General features: G+C 46.9%; 2 protein-coding genes across 2 annotated transcripts in view; both read left to right on the plus strand.

Annotated features, from left to right (window-relative positions):
- Positions 1 to 459: 459 nt before the first annotated feature.
- The window catches only part of Radil (Rap associating with DIL domain), a 68,670-nt gene continuing 42,264 nt past the window's right edge, over positions 460 to 26,865 (plus strand). Inside the window, exons 1-2 of the mRNA XM_087903321.1 lie at positions 460 to 542; positions 7,302 to 7,894. Of these exons, the coding sequence (XP_087759447.1) occupies positions 7,360 to 7,894 (535 nt within the window). The 5' untranslated portion in view covers positions 460 to 542; positions 7,302 to 7,359. The remainder of the gene's footprint in view (positions 543 to 7,301; positions 7,895 to 26,865) is intronic.
- Positions 19,723 to 23,835, plus strand: Papolb (poly(A) polymerase beta). Its single transcript, XM_048436853.3, has one exon. The coding sequence runs from the start codon at positions 19,785 to 19,787 to the stop codon at positions 21,711 to 21,713; it is 1,929 nt and encodes a 642-aa protein (XP_048292810.3). The 5' UTR covers positions 19,723 to 19,784; the 3' UTR covers positions 21,714 to 23,835.

Here is a 26,865-nt window from a genome sequence, read left to right on the forward strand (position 1 = left end):
GGTGCTTGTTCACCCTTGTGTATCCCTCTACTCTTGTCCACCCTTCCACACTTGTCCACTATCTGGAGTGGGGGCCAAACACCACCTAGCCTTCTTGACCATAGAACACACACAGGACTGGTTAGCACCGGCCACGCCCCTTTTGGCTGAGGCCCCGCCCCTTGAGATACCACGTGTTCATCGTAGGAGGCCACACCCACCCCAAAAGCCACACCTCTTAAGAAATCGCCCCTGCCGTTGGCTACCAGAAGGGGACGCTAGCGCACAACCTATATTTCCCCGGGGCCAGGCCCGGCCCAGTACGTGTGACCACGCCCACTCGAGGCTTCGTCTCTGCCCATTGGGCGCTGAGGTGTCAAGTTTCCGTTCACCTCGCCGGGCTCCCCGCCCTCACAGGCTCCGCCCCGGAGGCCCCGCCCCCTCGGAGGCCTCGCCCTGTCCGTTGCGCGGCCGGCAGGAGGCGCCTCGAGCCGGGTGCCAGCTCCGCTAACGGCGGGCGTGGGAGCCGCGCGCGGGGGACGCGGCTGACGGGCTGAGCTGAGGTGAGTGCGGGGCGCGAGAAGGAAGGTCGAGGGAGGCCGAGGATGGCCCAGGAGGTGCCTCTGGGCTACGACGGGGACCCGTGGAGGGCGCGGAGACCTCAGGCTGAGACACGGGTGGCGGGGCACGCGCTGGGGCGGGGCCGCGCTGGTCACGGTCCCCGCGGCGAGTCCCGGCGCGAAAGAAGCAGGCTTGCTCGGTTGCCATGGAAACCGGCGAGCGCACGGGGCCTGGAGTGGCCCGGGGGAGCTGCACCCGGAGGCCGGGTGGGCGCGGGTGGCGTGGCCCCGTGGGCTTCCAGGGGGAGATCCGGCCTCTGTCATTCGTGGCGGAGGGACCCTATCAGGCCTCAGTTTACCTGGTGGTGCCAAGGAGATGGAATCTAACCTGGGGCATTCCGAAAAATGTCCAAGGAGGGAATCCCACACTCTCCCACCAGGATGGTGGTGACACCCCCCCCCCCCCGCCTACACCCGTCCCGCAGGAGTGTCGCCTCCCCACCCGTGTACCCGCGAGAGGCATTGTTTCCCCAGCTATTTCTGTGCCATTTGCAGCCAGCCCCCCGACAAGTACTGCGCCTGAGACAGATGCTGGGCTGGAGCTCTGAGGCCCTCAGAGGGATCTGGCTTCTGTCCCTGGGGAGCCCTGGGATGGGGGCCTGACAGGCTGCAGACCTGCTGGGCCAGCCTTTGTCGCCCATTGAGTGTTTGGTTAATCTGAATTACCAAAAAGAATTTGATTACCGGTGTCTCGGTGCTGCGGGCCACCTCTTGTGCATTCCAGAGAGGAGCCTGTCCCTAATTCCACTGGGAGAAGTCAGTCAGTCCCCTTTTGCTAAGTGACTAGCGCCGAATGGAACCTGATTGAATTATGCTCACATTTAAAGCCTCCCTCCAGCTGGAGCCATAAAGATAGGATTTGTGGAAGAGGGGAGGAGGATAATGCACCAAAGTTGACTGTTCATTTTTTTTCTCCTGTTGGAATGATAATGTGTTCCACATTGTCCTGTTGGAACAGACATGTCCCTCCACCCATGTCAGCCGCCACTGACCTCACTGCCTGCCTAGTCGCTGTGACTTAACCTTTTTTCTTTTTCTCCTTTCTTTCTTTCTTTCTTTCTTTCTTTCTTTCTTTCTTTCTTTCTTCTTTCTTTCTTTTAAAGCAGAAATGGGACTCTTCTTGGAGAACAAGAAAAGAGAGTTTATGAGGCAGCTGCAGCAAGAGCCTTGCCTGTACTCTGACTCTCCGGGACCTGGGCTGTCCCCAAATGTTTGTGTGTCAGAGGCGAGAATTGGGCAGAAAAGGAAAAGACAGGTCATACTTCCAGAAAAACAGATCTGGTTACCCAGGGCGTGCTCTTCTCTGTAGGACTTTCCCTGGATTCCAAGTGGCCTTTTGAGAAACATTTTTGTCCTGTTTGGACAAACAGGCTGCACTCTTGACTCTGTGATTAGGAAGGGAAGTGGCCTGGGAGCAGGTGAGCACCCCCAGGGCCCACTCTCTTTAGTGGCTGTGGCGAGGATGGCCATAAAAGCAAACTTTCTGGAAAATTTCAGAACATCTAAAGCTCAGCGTTTACTGGGACTTTGAGGGGCTAGGACGGGGGATGTTAGAGAGAAATGAGTCACCTCACCAGTTTCTGCTGCCTCCTGCTTTTCATGATTTTCCAGTCCCTCTTAGACAGGAGGGAGGGGCAACTATGAAGGTCCAGTCTGCATCCCGTTCCTGAGACTCTCGGAGGGGACCTCGTAGTCATGTACTTGTACTTTTCTCGTTATTTCCTTTTTCTTTTTTTATATATGTATTTTGAGATAGGGCTATGTGTGTAGCCTTGGCTGGCCTCAAACTCTTTGAATAGCCAAGGATGACCTTCAACTTCTTAATTTTTTTTGCATTGATTTATTTATCATTTCTCTATGTGTACATGTTTTAAATCTTTAAAGATTTTTAATATTTAAATTTACTATTCTCTGTGTACGTGCATATGCTCAGTTGGTACTCAGAGGAAAACTTTGGGGGGGGGTCAGAGGACCACTTTTGTAAGTCCATTTTCTCCTTCCGGCATGTGAGACACGGGAATTGAACATCAGGCTTGACCAAGCTCCTTTGCCATCTTAAAGGTCCAATGACCTTGAACTTCTGATTGTTCTGTCTCTATCTCCTGAATACTGGGCCCACAGGCATGTGCCTCTATGCCTAGCTTATGCAGTGCTGGGAATGAAACCTAATGCTTAATGCATGAGGAACATCTCTGCCTCCATTACCCCCCTTTGATAGGGTCTGTCAGCCCCAGTTGGTCTGGAACTCATGATGTATCCCAGGCAGGCCTTGCCATGCAGTCCTTCTGCCATAGCCTCCTGAGTATGGGAGTTATATATGTGAGCCATAGCAGCTTCCATCCTCCTCCTCACTCTTTCTCTCTTGGCATTGTCTCATTGGCCTGGGTAGCTGAGGATGACCTTGAGCTCTTGATCCCCTTGCCTCCACCTCCAGAAGACTAGGATTTCGGGTGTGCACACCACCATGCCTGGTTAACATTTCTGTCCAGTTAGATGTCCAGCCTGGGTACAAGATTTCAATTTACTTCTGCATTGGATCTTTTAAACACTGGGGTTTACTTTGTGACTCTTCTGCTTAAGGACAGTTTGACATTGTGGTCTCCAGAAGCCATGACTTCTAGGACCACAAGCTTCAGTGGCTGGGGCTGCAGTGTTGCCCACCTGGGTTATGGGTTAGACTTTTGACACGGAGGATCCTTCAGCACAGGTGTCCCCTGCACTTCATGGAAGTGGCAGGGGAGACAGTGTTGTGGTGGCCATGTCATTTGAGAATGTGTGCTGGTCTAGAGGCTTCCAAGGAAGGGGTGCGTATGCATGTAGAGGCCAGAGATCAGTCTTGGGAGGGATTACTCAGAAGTTGCTCACCTTGTGTTTCTGAGACACTGTCTCTCACTGGCTTGGGACTCCATAAACTGGCCAGCTAGGGGATCCCAGGGTTCCTTTTGCCTTGATTCCGAGTCCTGGTGCACACGCCATGATGCTGGGATTTTCACACCAGTTCTGGGGATTGAACTCTAATACCATGTTTGCGTGTGAAGACACTGATGCATGCTTTTCAGAAAAATGTGGGGTGGGGTGGGGCATGCATGCAAGTGTGTGTGGATGTGTGAACCAGTACTTACACAAGCAGAGGCTAGAGCAGCCGAAGCCGGGAGCTGTCAGGAACGACCTGTCTCTTCCTTGGAAGCCTCTAGCCAGCACACATTCTCAGAAGACATGGCCTCCACAACACTTAATTCTCCCCTACTGTTTCCATGAAACACAGGGGACATCTCTGCTGGAGGAGGCTCAGTGCCTGGAATCTGTGTGTTACCCCAGTGCTGAGGTTATAGGCATGTGCAGCCATAACTAGCTTTTTATGTGGGTGCTAGGGATTCGAACTCAGGTCCTTATGCTTCCAGGGCCTGCACTCTTAAACACTGAGCCATCTCTCCAGCTTCTTGAGAATGCTTTTGTTGTGGTTTAAGTGACAGTCCCATGCAGGGGAGCATAATCAGTTCTAGGCTTCTTGGGGTTGCCGAGGACACTTGTCTCAGGATCCCCGGGAAGAGACATAATGCTTTGATCTCTCCATAACTTTCTTCACAGAGACCCAAAAGAACTTTTTGCATTTCAATTTTCTGGCCACTTTTCTCTGGACAGCAGCTATTTTTAGGCAAGTTCAAGTCTCCAGAGAGCTGGTACATCACTAAAGACTGTGGTGGGGAATGGGTTTTGGTGAAACTAGAGCCATCCTACAGGACAGTTGCTAGTTTTGGGAGCCTTGACTTGAATGTTAAAGTTCTCAGGAGGCTCTGAAAGAGCTCAGACTCCTCCCACAAGGCCCAGGCACCTAGGTCAGCAGGCTGAGGAGGTATGGTGGCTTGCTTTTCCGACTTCACTGTGCTGCTACTGATGGTGGGAGGGGCCTCAGGAAAGGAGTAGGAAGAAATCTGATTCTCAGTGTCAGCTGGAGGTCTGGCTCCCTGTGGGGTCTTTGCTTTGAAACGGGATCTTGTTGTGTTTGTAGCTCAGGTTGGCCTCCAAAGCAAGATTCTCCTGCCTCAGCCTCCTCTTGAGTTGCTGGGATTGCAAGATTACAGGTATTCATGGCCACATCTGGCTTTCTGAGGGTTTGTTTGGCCTTGGGTTTTGTTTGTTTGTTTGTTTGTTTGTTTGTTTGTTTGTTTGAGACTGGGTCTTTTGTACCCCATACTGGACTGCAGCTTTCTGTAGCACGAATAATAAAAACTCACTCAACATCTGTCTCTGGGTTTTTATTATTCGTGCTACAGTTTTCTATGTAGTTGAGGTTGACCTTAAACTCCTGGTCTTTGTGCCTGCATCTCCCAACTGATGTAATTATAGATGTGGACCGCACATCTGCTTGACCCAAGTCTTTTAAAAACAAAAACAACAAACTTTTTTTTTTTTTTTTTTTTTGGTTTATCTGAGACAGGGTTTCTCTGTAGCTTTGGGGCCTGTCCTGGAACTAGCTCTTGTAGACCAGGCTGGTCTTGAACTCACAGAAATTCACTTGCCTCTGCCTTCCAAGTGCTGGAATTAAAGGCATGCGCCACCACCGCCTGACCAAACAAACTTGTTTTTAACCATTGAATCATCTCTCCAGCCCCAAGAATCTTTTAAAAATTACATTTATTGCAAGTGTGCACACACCACGACACATATGTAGAGATTGGACGACAGTGACACATATGTAGAGATTGGAAGACAGTGTGGTGGGTTTTTTTTTTTTATTTTTATTTTTAAATTGGTTCTCCCCTTCTTGCTTGTGGTCTGTGTGTCAGTCTGAGGTCATCAGATTTGACAGCAGCCCTGTTAGCCTCCTGAGAATCTTTTGAAGAGTTCCTTTGGCGGTTCTGAAGCCTTAAGCTTCTACTAAAATCCTTCTCCAGCCCATAAAAATGTGGGTGAGTGGAGGCTGGGGACTTCAGCGGAGCTGACAAGCTGGAGTCACAGTGGCAGGTCTCTGTGCTGCTTTCTCTGGGTCCTGAGTCATTAGCGGGTGTGTCCAATCTTTTGACATTGCAACATGATATCATCTACAAAGCTTACACTTGAGTGCGATGCACTCAAACTACCAAAAAGCCTCATGTTTTAAATACATTTACAGTTTTGTGTTGTGTGTCATTCATAGCTATCATTGACTGTATACAGCCCCAGGGTTGCAGGTTGGGCACACTTGTTTAGAGGCTTCTAGAAAGCACTCCTCTCTTGGCTCACCAGTCTGTCTCCCTTTGTTTGCAGTGCAGGAGTGAGGTCTGGTCATCAAGAGATGAATGCATGCAGCTTTTCTCCCTCATCCTGACTGGTGGCAGAGCCTCCAGTCCTCGTTTCCTTCTCTAGGCTCTCCAGACCTTAAGACTGTTTTGAGGCTGATGGGTAATTCCTTCTCTAACCCCCATAGGACATTAGGGGCTTTAGATTAAGATTCTGCTACACGCAGGCTCTTCCTGTTCCCTGGGAGCTCCTAGGGAGCCAGCCTCTTTTTGAAGGGGGCCTGGTGGCTGAACATGGTGGGTGGAATGCATGCATTCCTAGGATGCTTCCACTGGTTCTGTAGGCGATCTTTGTGTTGTTCCTTGTGGCCTAGTGGACTTGTGGACATGCCAAGCTTCAGTCCTAGGGAAGTATCTTGTTAGTTGGGACTAACCTCCTCTGCCAGGGATCCCTTCCAGTCAGGACCAGTTGTCTCTGCCAGGTCATGGGGAGCAGCTTTCTCTTGGGGTTTGTGTTTCTAGTGTCTGGTGGCTTGTTACCTTGTGTGAGGGGAGGGGGAGAGCGAGCGAGAGAGAGCAAGCCTGTGCCCATATGGAAGCCAGAGAAGAGCATCAGGTGTCCACCCTACTCTATCATTCTCAGCCTTATTGTTTGGAGACAGGATTTCTTTCTGAGCCTGGAGCTCGGTTGGCAGCTAGCAAGCCCCAGTAATACTCCTGTCTCTGTCCCACAAATTGCTGGGGTTATAGGCGCATGCATAGCTATGCTGAGCGTTTGACATGGGTACTGGAGATTCGAACTTAGGTTGTCATGCTTGCACAGCAGGTGCCCTTACCCACTCAGCCATCTCCTCAGTCCCAAGGCTTGTGGTGTGTGTGTGTGTGTGTGTGTGTGTGTGTGTGTATGTATGTGTGTCTGTCTGTCTGTCTGTCTGTCTGTAGCTGTGGCCATTTCCCCAGCTCTGCTTGCGTTTGGGATGACCTTCATCTTCTGTATAGACTGGCATAGAAGAATTGAATTCACAGCAAAGATGAATATGGCTTGTTTCTTTCTGTTATTTGTTTGTTTTTTGTTGTTGTTTTTCTGGCCATGACATTGCTAAATGGTCAGCATATTCCCCAGGACAGAGAACCAGCCCTGCTGAGACTGTGCTGTCACTTGTCCACTTGCAGTAGCTGTTCCCTGTGCCCAAACTTCTCAGAAGTCACAGAGCCCTAAGGCGGTTATGACTTACTGTGACTTCCTTGTTTCTCTTCATAGTGACTTTCTCTAAAGGCACTGCAGTCTATTCTATCAGACCTGTTTTGCCCCTTGCTCCACATAGGCTCTGACTTGTCAGCCCCACTGCTGGGTTTCTGGCTCCAGGTGGTAGGGATGCCAGGATGGCCCAGGACTGTTCCCTCTGCTGGGATGGATTCATGTCTCTTTTGTTCTTGATGCCTGTGATACCTGGCCCTAACCTGTATCACTTTGTCCTTCCAGGCTCCGGCCTTCCCCCAGGCTGAAAGCCTCAGTGGTTATTCATGAAGACGCACCCACCATGTTTTATGGGACTCAGTTCATCATGTCTCCTCCCACCAAGAGTAAGCTGAAGCGACAGAGCCAACTACTGTCCACTATGCTGTCCCGGACACTCAGCTACAAGTATCGTGACCTGGACCCCACCTTCAGCAGCCTGGGTGCTAGTGATGATCCTGCAGAACTCTCCACTCAGCTCTCAGCCCCGGGAGTCTTGAAGGTGTTTGGAGACAGTGTCTCTACAGGCACCCACTACAAGAGTGTTCTGGCCACTGGTACCTCCAGCGCCCAGGAGCTGGTGAAAGAGGCCCTGGAGCGATATGCCCTGGACCCCGAGTGTGCTGGCCAGTATGTACTATGTGACGTTGTGGGCCAGGCTGGGGATTCTGGACAGAGGTGGCAGGCCCAGTGCTTCCGAGTGTTTGGGGACAATGAGAAGCCCCTCTTGATCCAGGAGTTATGGAAGCCCCGAGAAGGCTTGTCCCGGAGGTTTGAGCTGAGGAAGAGGTCAGATGTTGAAGAGCTGGCAGCCAGGGATGTGGATACAACCACGGCAGGTGAGGAAGCAGGGCGGGGAAGGACGGCTTGGAGGGGACAGACAGAGGACAGAAGAACGCGGGGAAGGATGGCTTGGCAGGGACAGACAGAGGGGACAGAAGAACGCGGGGAAGGACGGCTTAGAGGGGACAGACAGGGGACAGAAGAACGCGGGGAAGGTGGGTTTGGTTTTGCAGTGGCCAGTGTGGCTGTGGTGAGTCACTGATGTCTTCAGAAGTCTGAATAACCTTATTGGATGAGTGCATTGACTATGGGACACTTGGTGGCCCATTTTCAGTGGCTTCTGCTACCTTCTATTGTGTTGTAGGCCAAATCCAGCTCATTAGTCCCAGAGACCCATGGGTTCCTGGTTGTTGGCCTGGCACAGATATCCCTCTTCAATCCTTCACAGACCCTCATGACATTGCCGAGCCCAAAGGACTCAAGTGCCAAGTGACTGCATGAGGATATGTAGCAGGTGCCTTGGGTGCCACACTTCTTGTGGACTTTAGAAGTAGGGAAGCTTGGCTTGCTCTTGGCCTCAAGGATGTGGTTGGTGACTTGGAGCCCATTGCTTTATTATTTAATTGGTGGAAAGAAATTATTTTGCCAGAATTTATTTTTTCCAATATCCAAGGTTAGTTTTTAGTTGACCTTTTGCAAAAAAAAAATAGATTTATTTTATGTGTATGAATGTGTACCCTGGGAGTGCCTGGGAGTGATGGGTGGTCTTGAGTGAGCCACTGTGTAGGAGATGGGACTCAAACCCAGGGCCTCTACAAGAGCAACAAGTATTCTTAACTGCTGAGCCATCTCCCCGACACAAACATTCTTTAAAGTTAGGTCTCATGACGACAGCTGCTGCTTTTTTAAAAATTTTAATTTGTTTCTGTTTTAAAAATGTGAATGCCTGTTTGTGTCAGGGGAAGTGAAAGTAGACATCGGTGTGGAAGTCAGAGGTCAAACTGGAATTTGCTCTTCTACCTTGTGGGTCCCAGGACTCGAACTCAGGCCGTCAGACTTGGTGGCAAGTGCTTTTACCCACTAAGCCATTTCACTGGCCTTGAGTGTGTGTGTGTGTTTGTGTGGTATGTGGATGCACACATGTTACGGTGCACTCAGGAAACAGCTTTGTGGAGTTGGTTCCCTCTTCCCACAGTGGGTTCTAGGACTCCAGCTCTGGCTTGTTAGATTTATGCAGCAAGTGTCTTCACTTAGTGGGCTATCTTGTTGGCCCACAGATCATTTTCAGAGACCTCCTATAACCAGGTATGGTGGAAATGTACACACAGGTGCACACACACAGGACCTTGATATTAGTATGTGGGGCATACTTTGTTTTGCATATGCTTGTGTAATGTGTATGTGGTGCATGTGTAGGTTTGTGTACCCATATGTGAACATAGAGACCATAGGAGGACTTTGGATATCCTGCCCTATATTATTCTCCTCTTATTTCTTTAAGACAGAGTCTTGCACTGAGCCTGGAGCTATATTGGTGGCCAAAAAGCCCCAGTGGTCCTCCTCCGTGTGACACTCACAGTGATGGGGTTATAGGCAGAAGGCCACAGCTAGCATTTTATGTGATGCAGAGGATTTGAACTCACACCCTCATGTTTGCATAGCAAGCAGTCTTACTCACTGAGCCATCTCCTCAGCTCCCAGAGCAACATTTTGGACATTCTTTTGCTCAGAGCAGGCCTGATGAGACCATGAAAAGGCTGCTGCTGGTGCCCTGTGCCCAGGTCTGTGTTGTCTCACCTGGGTGATGTGGATGCTGGCTGCTGTGGGCGCAGTGTGTGGAATTGTGTTCTGTCCACCTCATTCAGTACTACATGCACATGAGGCCAGGCCAGAGGAAGTTCTGCAGCTCACAACCTCTCTCCCTTGGTGGCTATGAAAACCTTTCCAATAAAGACTCTATTCTTCATTGGCCAGGCTGAGTGACCCACTTGTTGGGCTGTAGGGGGTCATGTTACTGCCCAAGCAGGTCCAGCCAAAGAGATGAATCTCCTGACTGCCATCCTTCTCTGGGTGTGACCAAGGTGCCCTGTGGCCAGGGCAAGGGCTATGAGGATTGTGCTGGGTTTGTTGTCCTAGACATACTCATGCCACTCCTCCTCCCACCTTTCTTTTCGGCAGTCCTGGGGTTTGAACCTAGGACTTCACTCCATGTTAGCCAAGCACTCTAGCACTGAACTACAGCCTCAGTCTTTGCTCATGCTTCTTACCTGGCATGACAGAACACTGTAGAGCCTCTGCTTAGAGCCAAGTAGTGGGCTTAGGCCTAGGGAGATGCACAGGGAAGAGCAGGCCCGGCAGACACACAGGTAACATAGCAGCACAGTGACCTGACGACAGACAGACCTGGTCTGGAACTCACAGAGATCAGTCTGCCTCTTCCTCCTGAGTGCTAGGATTAAAGAACAGCATTTGTCATGCAGCCAGGCTCAGCCCCATTCTTGTTCCCACAGTAGAAGCTGCTGTGGGCTTTTAGGAGCTTCTTTCAGGCTTAAGCAGTAGAAGCTCCAGGATGGCAGACCCTGAAGCCAAGCGACACTGGGAGTGAGAACTAAGACTCCAGCTGGTAGTTCACCTGCTTCATGTGAATCATTGGGGTGCTTGTAGTGCACCCATGGGAATGCCCTTTGTTCTGTTTGGGTTCTGTTTTCCATAAACATTACTTTTTTTGTGCTGTGACTTCCTGATTTTCCAGCTTATCAAAATACGGCTGTCCGTTTGAGAGGGAGGTGGAGGTGGAGTGCCGGGCTGGAGGCAGCTCTTGGTAGTTTCCCAGGGGCTGGAATTTAGGTCCTGTGCCATGAGGAGAGGGCTCTGTGTCCTGTCGGCGAGATAAAGATGACAATCACTAACATGCACTGTGGGGAGGGTGGCGGCAGGGCCATGTGGTTTTTGTCAGCACCTTAGGAAGCATGAGGGATAAGGCTTGCTTATGGTCATGGGAAGATCAAGTGTGAGGTCAGAGAGACAGGACTGTTTGGGGCTATGTGTGTGTGTGTGTGTGTGTGTGTGTAAGTAAGTAAGTAAGTAAGTAAGTGTAGTATTGGAGATGGAACTAGGGGCTTGCACATGCTAGGCTGGACTCTACCACTGAGCCACACCCCAGCCCCTCACTGGGGGATTCTAGGCAGGTGCTCTACCACTGAGCCACACCCCAGCCCCTCACTAGGGGGTTCTAGGCAGGTGCTCTACCACTGAGCCACACCCCTAGTGCTCTACCACCAGCTACACACTGCTCCTTAATCTTTTTTAAAAAAAAGATTTTTTAAAATTTGCATGTGTGTATGAATGCATGCACACACAGAGGCCAGGAGAGAGGGTTGGATTCCCTGGAGCTAGAGTTACAGGTGGTTGTGAGCTGCGTGATATGGGTGCTAGAAACTGAACTTGGGTCCTCTGGAAGTATAGCAAATTCTCTTACCCGTGGAGCCTTCTCTCCAGCCCTCCATTTCCTTTTATATTTTATTTTGAGACCGAGTCTCGTTACTTTTCCCAAGCTGACCTTGCTCTCATTATGTAGCCTGTGCTGGTTTCAAACTTGTGATTCCCTACCTGAGCCTCCCGAGTAGCTGGGAATAGTAGCTCTGTGTCATCAGCTTTGGGCTGTTTCTCCTTCTGCCCATCAATCCTTATGAAGAGTGCAGTTAGCTCTGATTTTCCCACCCTTAACTTCCTGGACATCTTTGAGTGGGGGAAGGCCTTGCTGTGGCAGGTGTCTTGGGTACACTGGTGTGTGGAGCAGCTTCCCTGGCCCCCAGGCTGTCACCCTGCATTGTAATAGTTTGTCTCCAGATATTGCCACACATCCAATGGTAGGCAGACCTGCCCTCTATTGGGAGCCAACTCGAGACATTAATGCCTGGAGTCAGCTCAGATAAGCAACTTTTGTCCACATCCAAGCCCTTACCCTGGAGGCCAAGCACGTAGCTTGGAGCCTACCTTCAGCCGTCTGGCTTGCTGTTTGTGACAGAGGCTGCTTTGACGGTTGGAGGCCTTGGAAACTCAGTGTCTTGAGGATGGGGATGGTGTGGAACTACTGTTTGTCCTGGACCTCTTCCTGCTCAGCCTTAGATGTGTTTCTTTCTCGGGGCAGGATGCCTTTATTTTGCTTTGGCTGTCTTCTTCATAAAAAGGCAAGCACAGAGAGAACGTTAAGATTCGAGGCCAGAGACACCGTGATAGCAGACACTGGACTAGTGACCAAAGAGCTGTCCATTAATGTCTGCTATGGTACGTGGCATTTATTGGCATCAGTGAAATGTGTAGGAGTTTGGGGAGATGGCTCAGCCAGTAAAGTGCTTGCTTGCAAACACCAGGGTACAGCTAGATCCCCAGCAGCTATGGAAAAAGTTGTACACAGTGGCATGTGCTGTAATTCCAGTGCTGGAAAGTGGAGACAGGAGGACACTAAGCCAGTCCAGGTGAAGCAGTTCCAGGTTCAGTAAGAAACTCTGTCCCAAAAAAATAGAGTATAACTGAAGACAGCAGATGTCAAACTCTGACTTCCATACACTCGCACAGATACTTGAACACACATGCACATGTACGCATGCACACACACATTGGAGGAGAGAGGCCCTGTGGGACTCAGCTTTCATGTGTACCCAAGATTCTAGGTTGGGCATTTTCTGGTGGAGAATGGGGAATTAAGACATACTTTACTCAGCTCAGTGTGACCAAGACAAAAGACACGCGCCTCTTGGAGGTGGCCAAGGTTGTCACGAATGCTTGGCTCTGAGTTTGTATTTTGTCATGAACTTTGTCACCTAAGGACAGGCAGGAGCTTGGGGACTTCCAGGAACATGCCACAATGAAGCCACTGCTTCTCCATATGCCAGTTGTGTCCTGTGTATTCTGTCCTCAAGAATTACTTCCTGTGGTCATTTGCTCTTGGAATATTTTTCTTCTGTTTTTTTAATGTTTTAATTTTTATTTTTTTTAATGGTGTTTTGCCTGCAAGTGTGTCTGTGTGAGGGTGTTGGATATTTTGTAACTGGAGTTATAGACAGTAGTGAGTCGCCATATGTGTGCTGGGAATTGAACCTGGGCCTCTGGAAGAGCAGCCAGTGCTCTTAACCCCTGAGTCATCTCTCCAGCACCCTTCTTTTGTTCTTAATTAGATATTTTTTTGAGACAGGGTCTCATGTAATTCAGCTGTCTTTAAATTCACTGCTTTGCAGAGGGTGATCCTGATCTTATTTCCTCCACCTTTCTAGTATGCAGATGAGAGAACACAACTCACAGCTTGAATCTGATTTTTGAATAAGTTTTGACTTTGGGAGAAGGTGGGAAGGAGCTCAGTTGCTTTTTCTCTTTTCATCTGGGAATTGCTGCCTCTCTACCAAGTCTTTTTTTTTTTTTTTTCCCAGTGGGTGCTTGGTGGTAGGCTCACTGCAGGAAAAATTTATTTCATGTGGTTTGATGAAAACCAAAACAATCAGAGTTTTTCTTCAGCAGTCTGAAATTACCAAAGGCATCAACTTACAAAGGCACAGGGGCCGGGGGAGGGACATCTCATCACACTCGTGAGCCACTGCCGGAGATGTGTAGTCTTTGCACTAGGGATATCAAGGCGTCACTGATGTAATATGTTTAAAAGACATGAAATTTGAGACCAGTTATGAAGGATGATTCGGGAGCTGGAGGACATTACAGATGTTAAACAAATAATAGGCATAAGGACAATTTTCTTTGCTTTTAAATTTTTAAATTGCATTTATATATTTGGGGGTGCACATTATGACACAAATTTGTAGGTCAAAGGACAACTTGTAGGAGCTGGTACTCTGTTTCCACCATGTAATTCTGGGGATCAAACTCAGGCTTGGCAGCAAGAACCTGTATTTACCTACTGAGCCATTTCCAAAGATAGAGTATTGAGGATGGAAATCGCAGTGGGTCTGTAGTGTCACAGTGAGTCACATGCGTCTTCAAGGTGACAAAGAAGGGAGTTTTTTAATGAGAAAGCATGCTTTCAAAAGTTGCATGAAGTTATCTGAAATGATTACCCTCCATTGCAACAGGCTGGTGGCCATCCAAGGGAAGACACAATTGTCAAGCAGATGTCCTTGAGACGTTTTTAATGGATGAGGCTGTTGTTCTGACAGAGTCTCCTGGATGGTTTTGTGATAGCGCACGCTTGTGCGTGTGTGCGTGCGTGCGTGCACATGTGTAATGTCCTCTCTTCTAATATCACAACTTTATTATTGTTAAGGTTTGACACAAGTGACTCCATTGTTTTTGTTTTTGTTCTTGTTCTTTAAGACAGGGTTTCTCTGTGAAGCTCTGGCTGTCCTGGAACTTACTGTGTAGTTATGGCTGGTCTCGAACTCAGAGATTCACCTGCCTCTGCCTCCCCAGTGCTGGAATTAAAGGCATGCACCACCACCCAGTGAACTAAGCAACTCTTAACATAGATTTTCCAGAACCCCTTGACTGTTTCAATGACAGTATGTAAATTTTGGGAGGGATGTTTTTAAAAATCCATTAGTCAGCGGTTGTGTAGCCAGTGTAACAAAAAGACGCATTTTGTAAACTTGCAGTCTCGTACACGCCGGATGGGAACTCTACCAGCCAGCTATTACTAGCTCGAGCTAGTCATGAGCTGGCTAAAAACATTTTTTTAAATTTTTTTATTTTATGCGTTTGCTTGCATGAAAAAATTTTATCTATTTTACATGCGTGCCAGGTGTCCTCAGAGTCCAGAAGAGGGCATCAGATGCCCTGCGCCTGGAATTACAGACTCAGCTGCTGTATGCTGGAAATTAACTGGGGTCCTCTGGAAGAGCAGCCAGAGCTCTTAGTCACAGAGCCATCTCTTTGGCTCCAGTGAATATTTTTAAAAATCTTTTCCTACTGCACAAAAATTCAGCCTTTTGTTTGTTTATTTTTGTGTATGTACATGTGGTGGGTATATATGTTCACATGTAGGTGTGTGTGCATCCATGCTTATGGGTGTGTATACATGTGGATGCATGACTCTGGGTCTCTTCTTGATTCTCTCTTTTAGTGAGGCAAGGCCTTCCACTATGTTCACTGCTCACCAGTTCCAGCTAGTCTTGTTAGCGAGCTTGTTCCTGAGATCCCTTGTCTCCTGAGTGCCGGGATCACAGGAGGTTGCCCTGCTTGCCTGGATTTTGTGCATGAGTTCTGAGGTCCAAATTTCTTTTATGTCCTGAGCCATATCCCCAGCTGTCTTGAAGCTGTCCTAAGTATCCTAAGAACAATGCTGTGAATTTGATAATAGAAGCAGAGACCCCACACTTCCCATTAATTGTTTGAAGCATTCCCAATAGTAATACCTCTTTAGTTATGTTAGTCCATTGGAATCATGTTAACATCCACTAGTTTCCATGGACTGTTGGTTCAATGATTTTTTTCTGATGTGCTCAAATCGTGTTAGGTATGCATGGTACCCCAGGTCTACCTCTAGCAACAGAAGAAACTGAACCATCAAATACTTTGGCTTCCCAGCCGCTGTAGAGGTTGTGAAGTTGGAGATAGTTTGCAGCCTGCCACATATAATCTAAAAAGGAACTGTTAATTTTCCTAAAGCAATGAGATCAAAATCAAGGCTCATGAAGCACTGAAGGATGGTTATTCTGGATATTGATCTACAGGTGACTTGGATGAGAAGGCTGTTTCACTTTTGTTCATTTACTAGCAAATGCTGAGTAGCTCCTGTGTGTTAGGCACTTGAGTGGCGATGCAGTAGAGCAGTTGACAAGCAAACGGATCTGGTTCTTAGGTAGTTGAGAATCTAGCAGCAATAATGTTGAAGCTAAAAGCTCACAGGCAGCTGGAGAGGTGACTCGAGTTAAGAGAGCTTGCTACACAGCCATGAGGATCTTAGTTTTGATCCCAGAATAACAACAAGCTGAACTTGATCTTGTGCATGTCTGTAAATGTGTTGTAGGGGATGGAGACACTCCAGAGGGTTGCTGGGGAATGCTGACTGCCAGCCTAGCAGCAAACTCTTGAGTTTCAGGTTTGGAGAAAGACTAGGACTCAAAAGAATTAGGCAATGCCTCCATTCCCACACAGGCACGCCACTCATGTACACAAGGGTATGCAACCAACACACATACACACACAAATCTATCAGGAACCATAACTACAAATTGTTTACAGGCTAGGGGTGCAGCTCAGTGGTAAGATATCTGCCTAGAATGTGTATGGACCTTGGTTCAACCCCCAGGGCAGAAAAACGTTAGAAAGCCTGTATGATTTAGTTATGGGTTTAGAAAATTCTCTCTGAGGAGGCAAACTTTAAGCCAGCTTTTGTCAAAGATGGTAACATACTCACCAAATGAAGAGCAGTAGTCAGTTGGTGAGGCAGGAAGAGCATTCTGGGCAAAGGAACAGTGTTGTTCAAAGACCCAGGGACAAGAGAAAACAGGTAGCAAGGCTGGGCAGGTGGCATCTGGAATTTGGCAGTGCCAGAAAGTTACTTTGGGCTTTCGATAAAATAGGAGGCCACCAAGGTAGGTATAAGACCATGCTGGATAATTTGAGGTCAGTAATGAGTTGACTGGAGAAGTTTCACAAGAGCCAATGGTGGCTTAGACTCCAGTTACAAGGTGGAGAGAAGTGGATGGAGTCCAAGTATTTCCTGCAAGTAGAATCATGAGTATTGGTAAGGGAATTGGAGGTTGAAAATGAGAAAGAAGGAGGTGCCAAGAATGAAGCCCTGGATTCGGGGTAGATGATGGAGATGCCATTTTCTAAACAGACTACAGAGAGAAACGCTTATGGGGGAAGAGTAACCATTCTTATTTATTTATGACACACATGTGGAGGTCAGAGGACAACTTTAGGAATCAGTTCTCAATGCACTGTGCATTTGGGGATCTCACTTAGGTCCCGGGTCTTGTGCAGCAAATACTTTTAACTCCTGAGCCATTTTGCTGCCCCAAGTGTTCTCTTTAAAAGGCAAAGTTTGAGAGATCCGAAAGGTAGTGGCAAAGCCGGAGTTATATGGTGTGGACCTGATGCTTAGGAGAGAGAATCTTTTTATAAAAAGATCGTTTGTAAGTGGTATATTTGTTTATAGGTAGGTCTTATAGCCCAGGCCGACCTGAAATTTACTGTGTAGTCCAGGCTGGTCTTAATCCCATAATCCTGTTTTAGCCTCTCTAATGCCGAGATTACATAAATGAGCTGCCATGACTGAATGGTGATATTAAAGCTGTGAAAGTTGATAGAACATGCGGGTAGTGGGTGTTTATACAGTGACGAGGGATGAGGCTTATGCAGATCCTGGAGGACCTCCACTATCCAGAGGCCAGGTAATGGAGGAGAGGCCAGCAAGGTAAATTGAGAAAGGTAGAAAGAAAATGTTCAGAGATGTACGAACAATAGGAACTGGTATGGTGTGTTGGCATGGTTGACCAAATATGAGGTTTCTGTTGGTCAGACACAATGAAGATCATTGGTCAGACACAATGAAGATCAAGCATGAAAGTAACCAAAGATTAGATTAATTCTGGAAAATATATGAAGAAGCTAGAAGTAACTGGGCAGTGGTGGTGCACATCTTTAATCCCAGCACTCAGGAGGCAGAGACAGGTGGATTTCTGTGAGCTCAGCCTGGCCTACAGAGCAATTTCCAGGACAACCAGGGCTACACAGAGAAACCCTCTCTCAACCTCCACCCCAAAGAATCTAGAAATGATGAATGAACATTATAAATTATAAGTTAGTACCCCACCCTAAATAAAAGACATTTCTGAGGGTGAAGAAAAGAGGATCAATCATGGGATCTTTTGTGTGTCCATGTGTGTGTTATTAAATATGCACATGTATGTGAGTGAGTGTGTGTAAGCTAGGGCACAACCTCAGCTGTTGTTCCTCAGGTCTACAGCTGTTGTTCACCTCATTGGTCTACAGCTTACCAAGCAGGTCCTGCTAGTCTTCCAGTGCAGGGATCTGCCCTGCAATGTGCCCATTTTTTCTATAGGTTCCAGGGATTGAGCTCATGCCCCCCATGCTTGCACAGAAACACTTTACTGACTGGCTCTTCCCCTAAACGAAGCACAGCATCTTAAATGATTATGAGACTCTAATTTCCTTGGGAGACATGTCAGTTTGGACAACTTAAACTTGGGGCTGGAGCAATGGCTCCGTGGTTAACAGCACATGGTATTTTTCCAGAGGGACAGAGTTGAGTCCGGGCACCCGTGTCAGCTGCCTGTGACACAGCTGCTGAGGATTCTCAGGAGCATTGCTGTCAGTTACTAACGCTTCCTCACTGTATCTGAAGAAACAGTAAAAAGAAAACCTGAAAACAGTATCACCTCCAAAACAGATCAGTTTTTAAAATAACAACATAATTGTGTTTGTTAGCTTTAACTGTCAGCTTGGCATAACCTAGAATCAACTAGAGAGAAAGTCCCTTTCTGAAAAGAATGTAGTTTTATCAGTTTCAGTTATGTGAATGCATGTGTGTGCAGGTGTGCAGAGGACAGAGGTCCTGAATTGTTGTGGTTTTGAGCTGGAAACCAGCCTCAGACCCTGGGAGAGCAGCACAGCAGCCGCCCGCCTCCTCCTTGGGAAGAAAGTCTAAATGAGGAACTTTCTTGATCGGTTACCTTTGTGGGTGTGCTTGTAGGGGACTGTCTTGACCATTCATTGACCAAGGAAGACCCAGTCCATTGTGGGCATTACCATCCCTAAGCAAGGGGCCCTGAACTGTATAACCAGGAGGAAGATGGATGACAGTGGCAAGCATGGGCACACTCATTCTCACTGTTCTTGACTGAGAATGGAATGTGGCTAGTGTTGAAAGGTTTTCTCACCTTCCCTGTAACTGATTGGAGCCTGGAACTGTAAACCAAATAAACCCCTTTACCTCTAAGTTGTTTTATTTGGTGGTGGTGGTGGGGAGGTTGGGTCAGTAACAAGAGTGAAACTGGAACAATAATGCTTCTAGTAACAAACAGGTAAGTATTTGTAAAATAATACTTCAGCTGGGGCTCCAGCTTAGCTGTAGAGTGCAAGGCCCCAGGTTTCATCCCCAGTGCCACAAGAATAAACAAACAGGGCACTTCAGTGGTGCTTACACTGCAAACTGCATGCACCTGAAGTGAGTAATGGACAAGTGGCAGAGCTGGCATCACCCAGGAACAAGCACAGATCCGGAGTACAGGGAGAATGGGGAGGTTTATCGTGTATCTAAATGATTAGGACCAAGAGAATGTCGGGAAGAGCATATTCCAAAACACGCGTGGGAATCTTCTAGAAGCCATGAAATGAAAAGGATTTATACTCTGATGCAGGAATTCTAGTGCGCCCTTATAAGATCAGCAGGTTTACCTTGCACACACAGCAGTTTCGGAACCACTGGACACTGAGGCCAGAGATTTGGGTGTGACAGGTAGAAGTCGAAAGGACCATAGTCGGGCTTGATAGGAACTTCTCAGCAGGCGCCTAGGACACCAGAAATCGGCGCAATAGTGAAACCAGGGTCTGGTGGGAGCGCCACTGCTACTGTGGGTCTAGCTGGAGCATCCTCTAAAACCCGCATGATCATGCATTTTCCCTAAAACGTGGCTTCTCACTACCGGGCGGGACTAGGCCTGCGTGGCTCTTCCCGAAGCCCTCCAGCGCGAGAATTCCCTCCAATCTCGAGAGAGCAGCAGCGGCAGCGGCCGGTGCGCAGGCGCGTGCGTGTGCCGTCGGTTCTGGAACGCGACCGCTGAGGAGCCCGGCGCCATGTTGGCCCGGAGGCGTACCAGGGGAAGCGCTTGAGGCGGCGGGCTCGGAGCGGAGCGGGGGCCGACAGGGCCGGCCGGCAGGAGCCCGCCCCTCGCGCCTTCGGATCATGAGCCGAGCAGAGGCCATCGAGGTCGCGGTGGCGGGGCAGGTGCCCTGGCGGCGCGGGAGCTAGAGATGATGCCATTTGCGGTGACCACCCAAGGAGCACAACAGCCGGCTCCCGCCCAGAAGCAGTACGGCATATCGTCCCCCATCAGCCTGGCCGCCCCCAAGGACACAGACCTCGAACTCACCCAGAAGCTGATCGAGACCCTCCAGCCCTTCGGGGTGTTTGAAGAGGAAGAGGAACTGCAGCGCAGGATTTTAATTTTGCAGAAATTAAATAATCTGGTGAAGGAATGGATCCGAGAAATCAGTGAAAGCAGGAATCTTCCACAAGCTGTAATTGAGAATGTTGGGGGGAAAATTTTTACGTTTGGTTCTTACCGACTAGGAGTACACACGAAAGGTGCCGATATCGATGCGTTGTGCGTTGCACCTAGACATGTGGATCGAAATGACTTTTTCACCTCCTTCTATGACAAATTGAAACTACAGGAAGAAGTAAAAGACTTAAGAGCTGTTGAAGAGGCCTTTGTGCCGGTTATCAAACTGTGTTTTGATGGAATAGAGATTGATATTTTGTTCGCAAGATTAGCATTGCAGACTATTCCGGAAGATTTGGACCTACGAGATGATAGTCTGCTTAAAAATTTAGATATTAGGTGCATAAGAAGCCTTAATGGTTGCCGGGTAACTGATGAAATTTTACATCTAGTACCAAACATTGACAGCTTCAGGTTAACACTGAGAGCCATCAAATTATGGGCTAAATGCCACAATATCTATTCCAATATATTGGGTTTTCTTGGAGGTGTGTCCTGGGCTATGCTAGTAGCAAGAACTTGTCAGCTTTATCCGAATGCAATAGCATCCACTCTAGTACGTAAATTTTTCTTGGTGTTTTCAGAGTGGGAATGGCCAAATCCAGTGTTGTTAAAAGAACCAGAAGAACGAAATCTTAACTTGCCTGTGTGGGACCCAAGAGTGAATCCCAGTGACAGGTACCATCTTATGCCTATAATTACACCAGCATACCCACAACAGAACTCCACATACAATGTGTCTGTTTCAACTCGAATGGTCATGATTGAGGAGTTTAAGCAAGGGCTCGCTATCACACATGAAATTTTGCTGAATAAAGCAGAATGGTCGAAACTTTTTGAAGCTCCAAGCTTTTTTCAAAAATACAAGCATTATATTGTACTTCTGGCAAGCGCACCAACAGAAAAACAACATTTAGAGTGGGTGGGCTTGGTGGAATCAAAGATCCGAATCCTGGTAGGGAGTCTGGAAAAGAATGAATTCATTACTCTGGCACATGTGAATCCCCAGTCATTCCCAGCACCAAAAGAAAATGTTGACAAGGAAGAATTTCGTACCATGTGGGTGATTGGATTAGTGTTGAAGAAGCCAGAAAATTCTGAAATTCTCAGTATTGATCTCACCTATGATATTCAGTCTTTCACAGATACAGTTTACAGACAAGCAATAAATAGCAAGATGTTTGAGATGGATATGAAAATTGCTGCAATGCATTTAAGAAGAAAGGAACTTCATCAGCTACTTCCAAATCATGTTCTTCAGAAAAAGGAAACACATTTAACAGAAAGTGTAAGATTGACAGCTGGGAGTGACAGCAGCCTTCTCTTGTCTGTGGACAGTGAAAACGGCATATCTGCACCTTCACCTACTGGCACTATGAAGACAGGCCCACTGAGTGGAAACCCTCAGGGCAGACACAGTCCTGTTCTGGCTGTTATGACAGCATCAGTGACCAACATACAGTTTCCTGAAGTTTCCTTGCAGCATGTGAGTCCCATTGAAAGCTCGGGAATTGCCCTGGGCGAAAGCATTCCTCCAATCCCCTCACCGCCTACCATTTCTCCACCACCTAAGCCTACAATGACCAGAGTGGTTTCTTCAACACATCTGGTAAACCATCCGTCTAGACCTTCAGGAAATACAGCAACGAACATACCCAATCCTATACTGGGAATCTAGAAGACATTCTCACCCAATAAGAAAAAAGGAACAAGAAACTCAACAGAAGGGAAAGAACCAGATAGACAAGTGCAGCTCAGACACTATTCAGACAGCAGCCTCTCAGGAACCCCCCGGGAACAGATAAGCCCAATATCCCTGTTTTTCCTAGAGATCCTATTCCTTTTATTGAGAGTTCAATAAAACAGATCAAATGGATAGAAACTGCCTCAAAGGCCCTTACACAAATTCTTGCAAATTCATCTTGTTGCTTTCAGATGTTAAAGGAAAATGAGGGAACCAGTCTAGATGTGACTCAAAATAGATTCATACTTGATTGGTAACTTTCTTTCCTGGCCTCATCTTGAATTGAATTCCAGATTAGCATTCAAAACCAGAAGTACTTTTACTCATGCTGCAGATTGTCAACATGTCACTAGCAGTTCTTATTTCAGAGGACTGCTATTCAAAAAGAGGAAAATCCCTCCCAGCTGTATTCATTTCTATCCATGACTGACATTAGTATTGGATTTACGTTTGATCTAATATAAACTATCAGAACCCCTCATTTTAGTGATGCACTTTATGGGATTCTTAATTTTTCCATTAGGAGTAGAACTAATTTTTGACTTTCCATTTTGATGAATTTTCATGTTCTTTCCTCCCTGAAAAGGTTTCTTTACTAATCTTAAAATTGCATGCTGTTTTTGTAGTAATATATCTCAGTTCTCAAGAGGTGTCTGCACCTTTAAAATGGAATGTCAACTCCTTGGGCATTTATTTGACAACAAAACCATAATTACTAAGTATTTGGTTTCTGTGAGACATGATCAAGAAATGGTATATGAGTTTTATCTAGAATTTTTGGGAGAATGTGTAATCAGGGATGAGGTATTTCCTCAGTTCCACATTCTTTTGTCCTTAATCATTTGCCCTCAAACAAAAAAAAACCTTTTGCCTTCATCCTCTTATGTTTGCATCAAGCATGCATACATGTTGTATCTTAAAAATCCAGAATATTAATAACCAAACCATGATGTGAATCCAAAAGTTCTGTGGCCATATGGCACAAAACACCAGATTCTGAATCCATGGCTAATATCTCAGGAAAACTTGGGTTAGTGTTCTGTCTGAAACATACTGCTGATCTCTGTTTCTTGATCACCAGAGATATGAGATTTTCTGTATCACAGAATATCTGCATTGGAAGAAAACTGGTTTCCAATTTTAAATATGTAGGCAAAAAGGCATTTTTACTCCACGAACCTTAAGCTATGTTTTATTTATTAATGCAGTACCAGAATTTGTCAGATTGTGTGTGTGCAGTCATACAAAATAATTTCCACAAAGCACTTGACATCTAGTCAGCTTTCTACTCTTTCCAGATATTAGGAATACACAAAGGTAAAAGGCTGCTTCTCAATAAAGCAACAGAATCCCCATATGTAGGAACCATGAGGACCAATGGCTATTGTTGAGTGATGGCTTAATCTTCTTAATTTAGACAGAGCAAACAGATTCTCCAGGCAGCCGGATTTGTCCCTTCCCATCCCTCTAAGACTTCGTTCTTTTCTTTTCTGCCCATTTTCTCCCAGACCAAACCAAAATTGTTTACCCTACCTTTGTCTTCCTAGATTATTTTTCAGTGTTGGAATATAGTCTTTTTCCTTTTAGGCTATGTGGTAATTGAGACCTTCTGATACCTCGACTACCGAATCTCTGTCACACCTTTGCCCTGTGCAGGTTCACCTTGTCCTCCCACCAGCATAATAAGGCAGGTGAAAAGCACATGGCTTCTGCATTTCAAATAGCCATGCCATGGTGTCTGGTTGAGATTGCCAGGCACAAATTTAGTCTCCTCATTTTGTTTACACATGGAAAAATTTGTTTATTAAATGTTTTGTGTAACTATATCTCTCTTTTTAAAAACCAAGCTGGAAACTTGGGACTTTCAAAGTCTAGTTTTTATTACATGAATACCAGACTATTTTTTCATGTGATGTGCGTAGTGTCTCCTGCCTGGAGTTTGCTGTTACGTGGTATCTGTACTCCTTATATTTTCGAGCACTATTTTGAAAGCAGATAATGTATTTCTCCATTACAAACACAATAAAAATAAATGCCAAACAACCTGGAACTATAACACTGGCCAAATGTTTAAGTCTGCTGTAAGAATTCAGATGTTCTCCTTTATTTTTATTTTTACTTTTTTATAGGTCAGGGGATGGAACCCAAGGCCATGTATGCACAAGGCTAGTGCTGTACCATTGAGCTGCATCCCCAGGCCTAGAATTTCTTCACTGTTCTGAAGGAGGTGGTGGGACTGGTGACTTTTCCAACTTTATGAAGTGGAGATCTCAGGGTGTAGTCCCTGTGGAGGACATGCAAAGGGTTCAAATGTCAACTCAGGAAAAACTTCCAAAGGGAAGACGGGAAGTGAGGCATGGTGGCAGTGCCTGTAAGTGCAGCCCTTGGGGTGATGAGGAAGATGATGAGTGAGGCATGGTGGCAGTGCCTGTAAGTACAGCCCTTGGGGAGATGAGGAAGATTATGTCTGTGGCTTGGGAGTTGGTGGTCCGTCGGTTTATTGAGACCTGAAGGAGTACGATGAGGGGTTAGGGTGGGGGATAGACTGCATAAGTGGATATTGTCATGGAGGAGGAGCCACAGCTGCGTAAGTGAAGATTGTCAGTGGAGGAGAGGAGTATCTAGGAGGAGGAGGAGGAGTTGCAGCCAAATGGAGATGATCAGTGTGTGGCGGGGGAACCACTGCTGAGGTTGAAGAACCGTACTCAGAATGTGAGGACATGAAAATTCAAACGTGAAATGCAAGTGAGAAGAATCTGGCATGGTGACAGAGACAGGAGGGCCCCCAAATTATGTCCCCAGATTTCTTAGCTCCAAAGGAAAATAGCAAATAAAACTTAACAGATTCCAAAGTATGCCATTATTGCACAACATTTAAAATCAGCGTTTAATTAACACCAAGCCTGTGGGCAGCCTAGTGTCATGGCTGCTGAACTTTTCCTCAGAAGGGCTGGCCAGTGAATAGTTCCAGCTTTGGGAAGCTATATGGTCTCTGTCATAATCACTTAACTCTGCCCTGCCGAGCGAAGAGACCGCTAATACAGCAGCAGATGGCTTGGACTGGATTTAACTATCCCTATCCCCAGCAAGTTCGTCACGATAATCCGATGGACATTTATCATAGACCCCTCTTATTCAACAACTGACTGATGCACACTTTCCTCGGGTAACTACTGGTCATGTGTAAAAGTCCGTGATAAGTCAGAAAGTAAGAGTCAACCTACTTCTAAGTATTAAGTGTGGTATTATAAGTTAGATATCAGTAATTAGCCCGGACTGACAAGATGGCTCAGAGGGTAAAGGCACTTGCTTCAAAGCCTGATGATTCTTGGGGGATCCCTGGAATCTACTGTGGAAGCAGAGAACAGACTCCCTCTATATCTGTGTTCTAACTGGTACAAGTATATCCACATTCACACACACACACACACACACACACACACACACACACACACACATATCTCTCTTTCCACTCACCCCAGACACACACAAATAAAAAAAAAATTAAAGCCAGGTGTGGTGATGTATGCCTCTGATCCCCGCACTCAAAGTGGAGATAGGAGAATTAGAGTTCGAGGCCAGCCTGGGCTACAGACTGAGCTCTTCTCAATATACAGCTACAATAGACAATAGCATCGGCAGTTCACTGAAGGCCCACACAAGGAGTTCTACTTTTTTTTTTTTTTTTTTTTTTTACTCTCAGAGATTGCTGCATCACAATGTGGGTGCCGATATGCTTCACCTTGGTGAAGTGATTGATCCACTTCCTAGGACTCTACACACCCTCTTGTTATCAGCAGTGCAGTGCGCTATGTAAAAAACAGTACTTTCCTTTAAATGGCACAGTGTCAAAAGTCCAAGACTCTTGTCTGATAGTAACCAAGAGATAAGTGCAATCTTGATAGGTGATAGCCAAGTTAGAAACAGCACACAGAACCATCAGTAGGGAAGGACTAGGGAGTCCACCTTCTCAGAGTAAGAACCTAAATATATGACATCAAACAAGTCATGGCTTCATGCACCCCTATGGAGATAAAGATAAAGATGGATGGTCATGCTGAGGAAGAAAGCAAATCCTCCCAAAATATGTAAAGTGTGATGTGATTTATGTAAGGTTTAAATACAGTGTAAAACACAAGAACTCAGAGTTATCACATGACTGGTGCTTTGGTTCTTCCCCGGAATCCCAACACTCAGGAAGCTGAAGCAAAAGATCCCAAAAGATTCCAAGCTCAGAGCTAGCCTGGGCTATTTTAGCAAGCTGCAGATCAGCCTGGACACCTTAGCCAGACCCTGTCTCAAAACAGACCAAAGGTCAAAAGCCATTGTAGTCATTTCTTTCTGCTTTCTGTGATAAAATATCTTACAAAGCAATCCAAGAGAAAAAAAAAAGGGATATTTTGGCTTCCGGTTCAAAGGAAAATGGAGACAGGAGCAAGACGCAGGCAAGCACACTTCATCGGCAGAAAATAGAGACCTGTGAATGTAAACTGCTACTTGGCTCCCTTTCTCCATGTCTACAGCCCAAGATCTCAGCCAGGGAATGGTGCCACCCACAGTGGGCAGGTCTTCCCACCTCGCTTAACACAAGATAGTCCCCCATCACATCCAGGGGCCCATCTCCCAGGTGATTCTGGATTCTGTGAAGTCGACAAACAGTGACCATCACAGGGATTATTGCAGCTAAAAATGTCAATAGGACCTGAGCTGGTTGCCTTTTGTGAGCAGAAGTGGGAGAGCAGCAGACTTCAGGGGCCATTTTATGGTGGGCGGTAGGTGCAACAGGGTTTGGTTTTGTTTTTTTAATCTCAGAAAGTTGTGAACACCCTTGTATGTGGAATGTTTTATGGTTAGAAATGCGGTACTTGAAGGTGCTGCTTTGCAGGCCCTTTTTAAATGAGCTAAGAGGGCCACTGGCCAGGGAATCAATTACTGGAGTTGATATAGGTCTGAATCTCTTTACATACTGGGTGCTACATCCAGGACTGCTCGAGTGGATCCCCCGGCCCCCAGAGCCCTGGACTGTTCCCGCTGCAGACCACTTCCCTGGTTCACGCCTTTCCTCTTCAGGTTGCTGAGGGCAGGG

This window comes from Myodes glareolus, chromosome 2, assembly GCF_982192425.1.
Source record: "Myodes glareolus chromosome 2, mMyoGla1.1, whole genome shotgun sequence".
NCBI classification, from domain to species: domain Eukaryota; kingdom Metazoa; phylum Chordata; class Mammalia; order Rodentia; family Cricetidae; genus Myodes; species Myodes glareolus.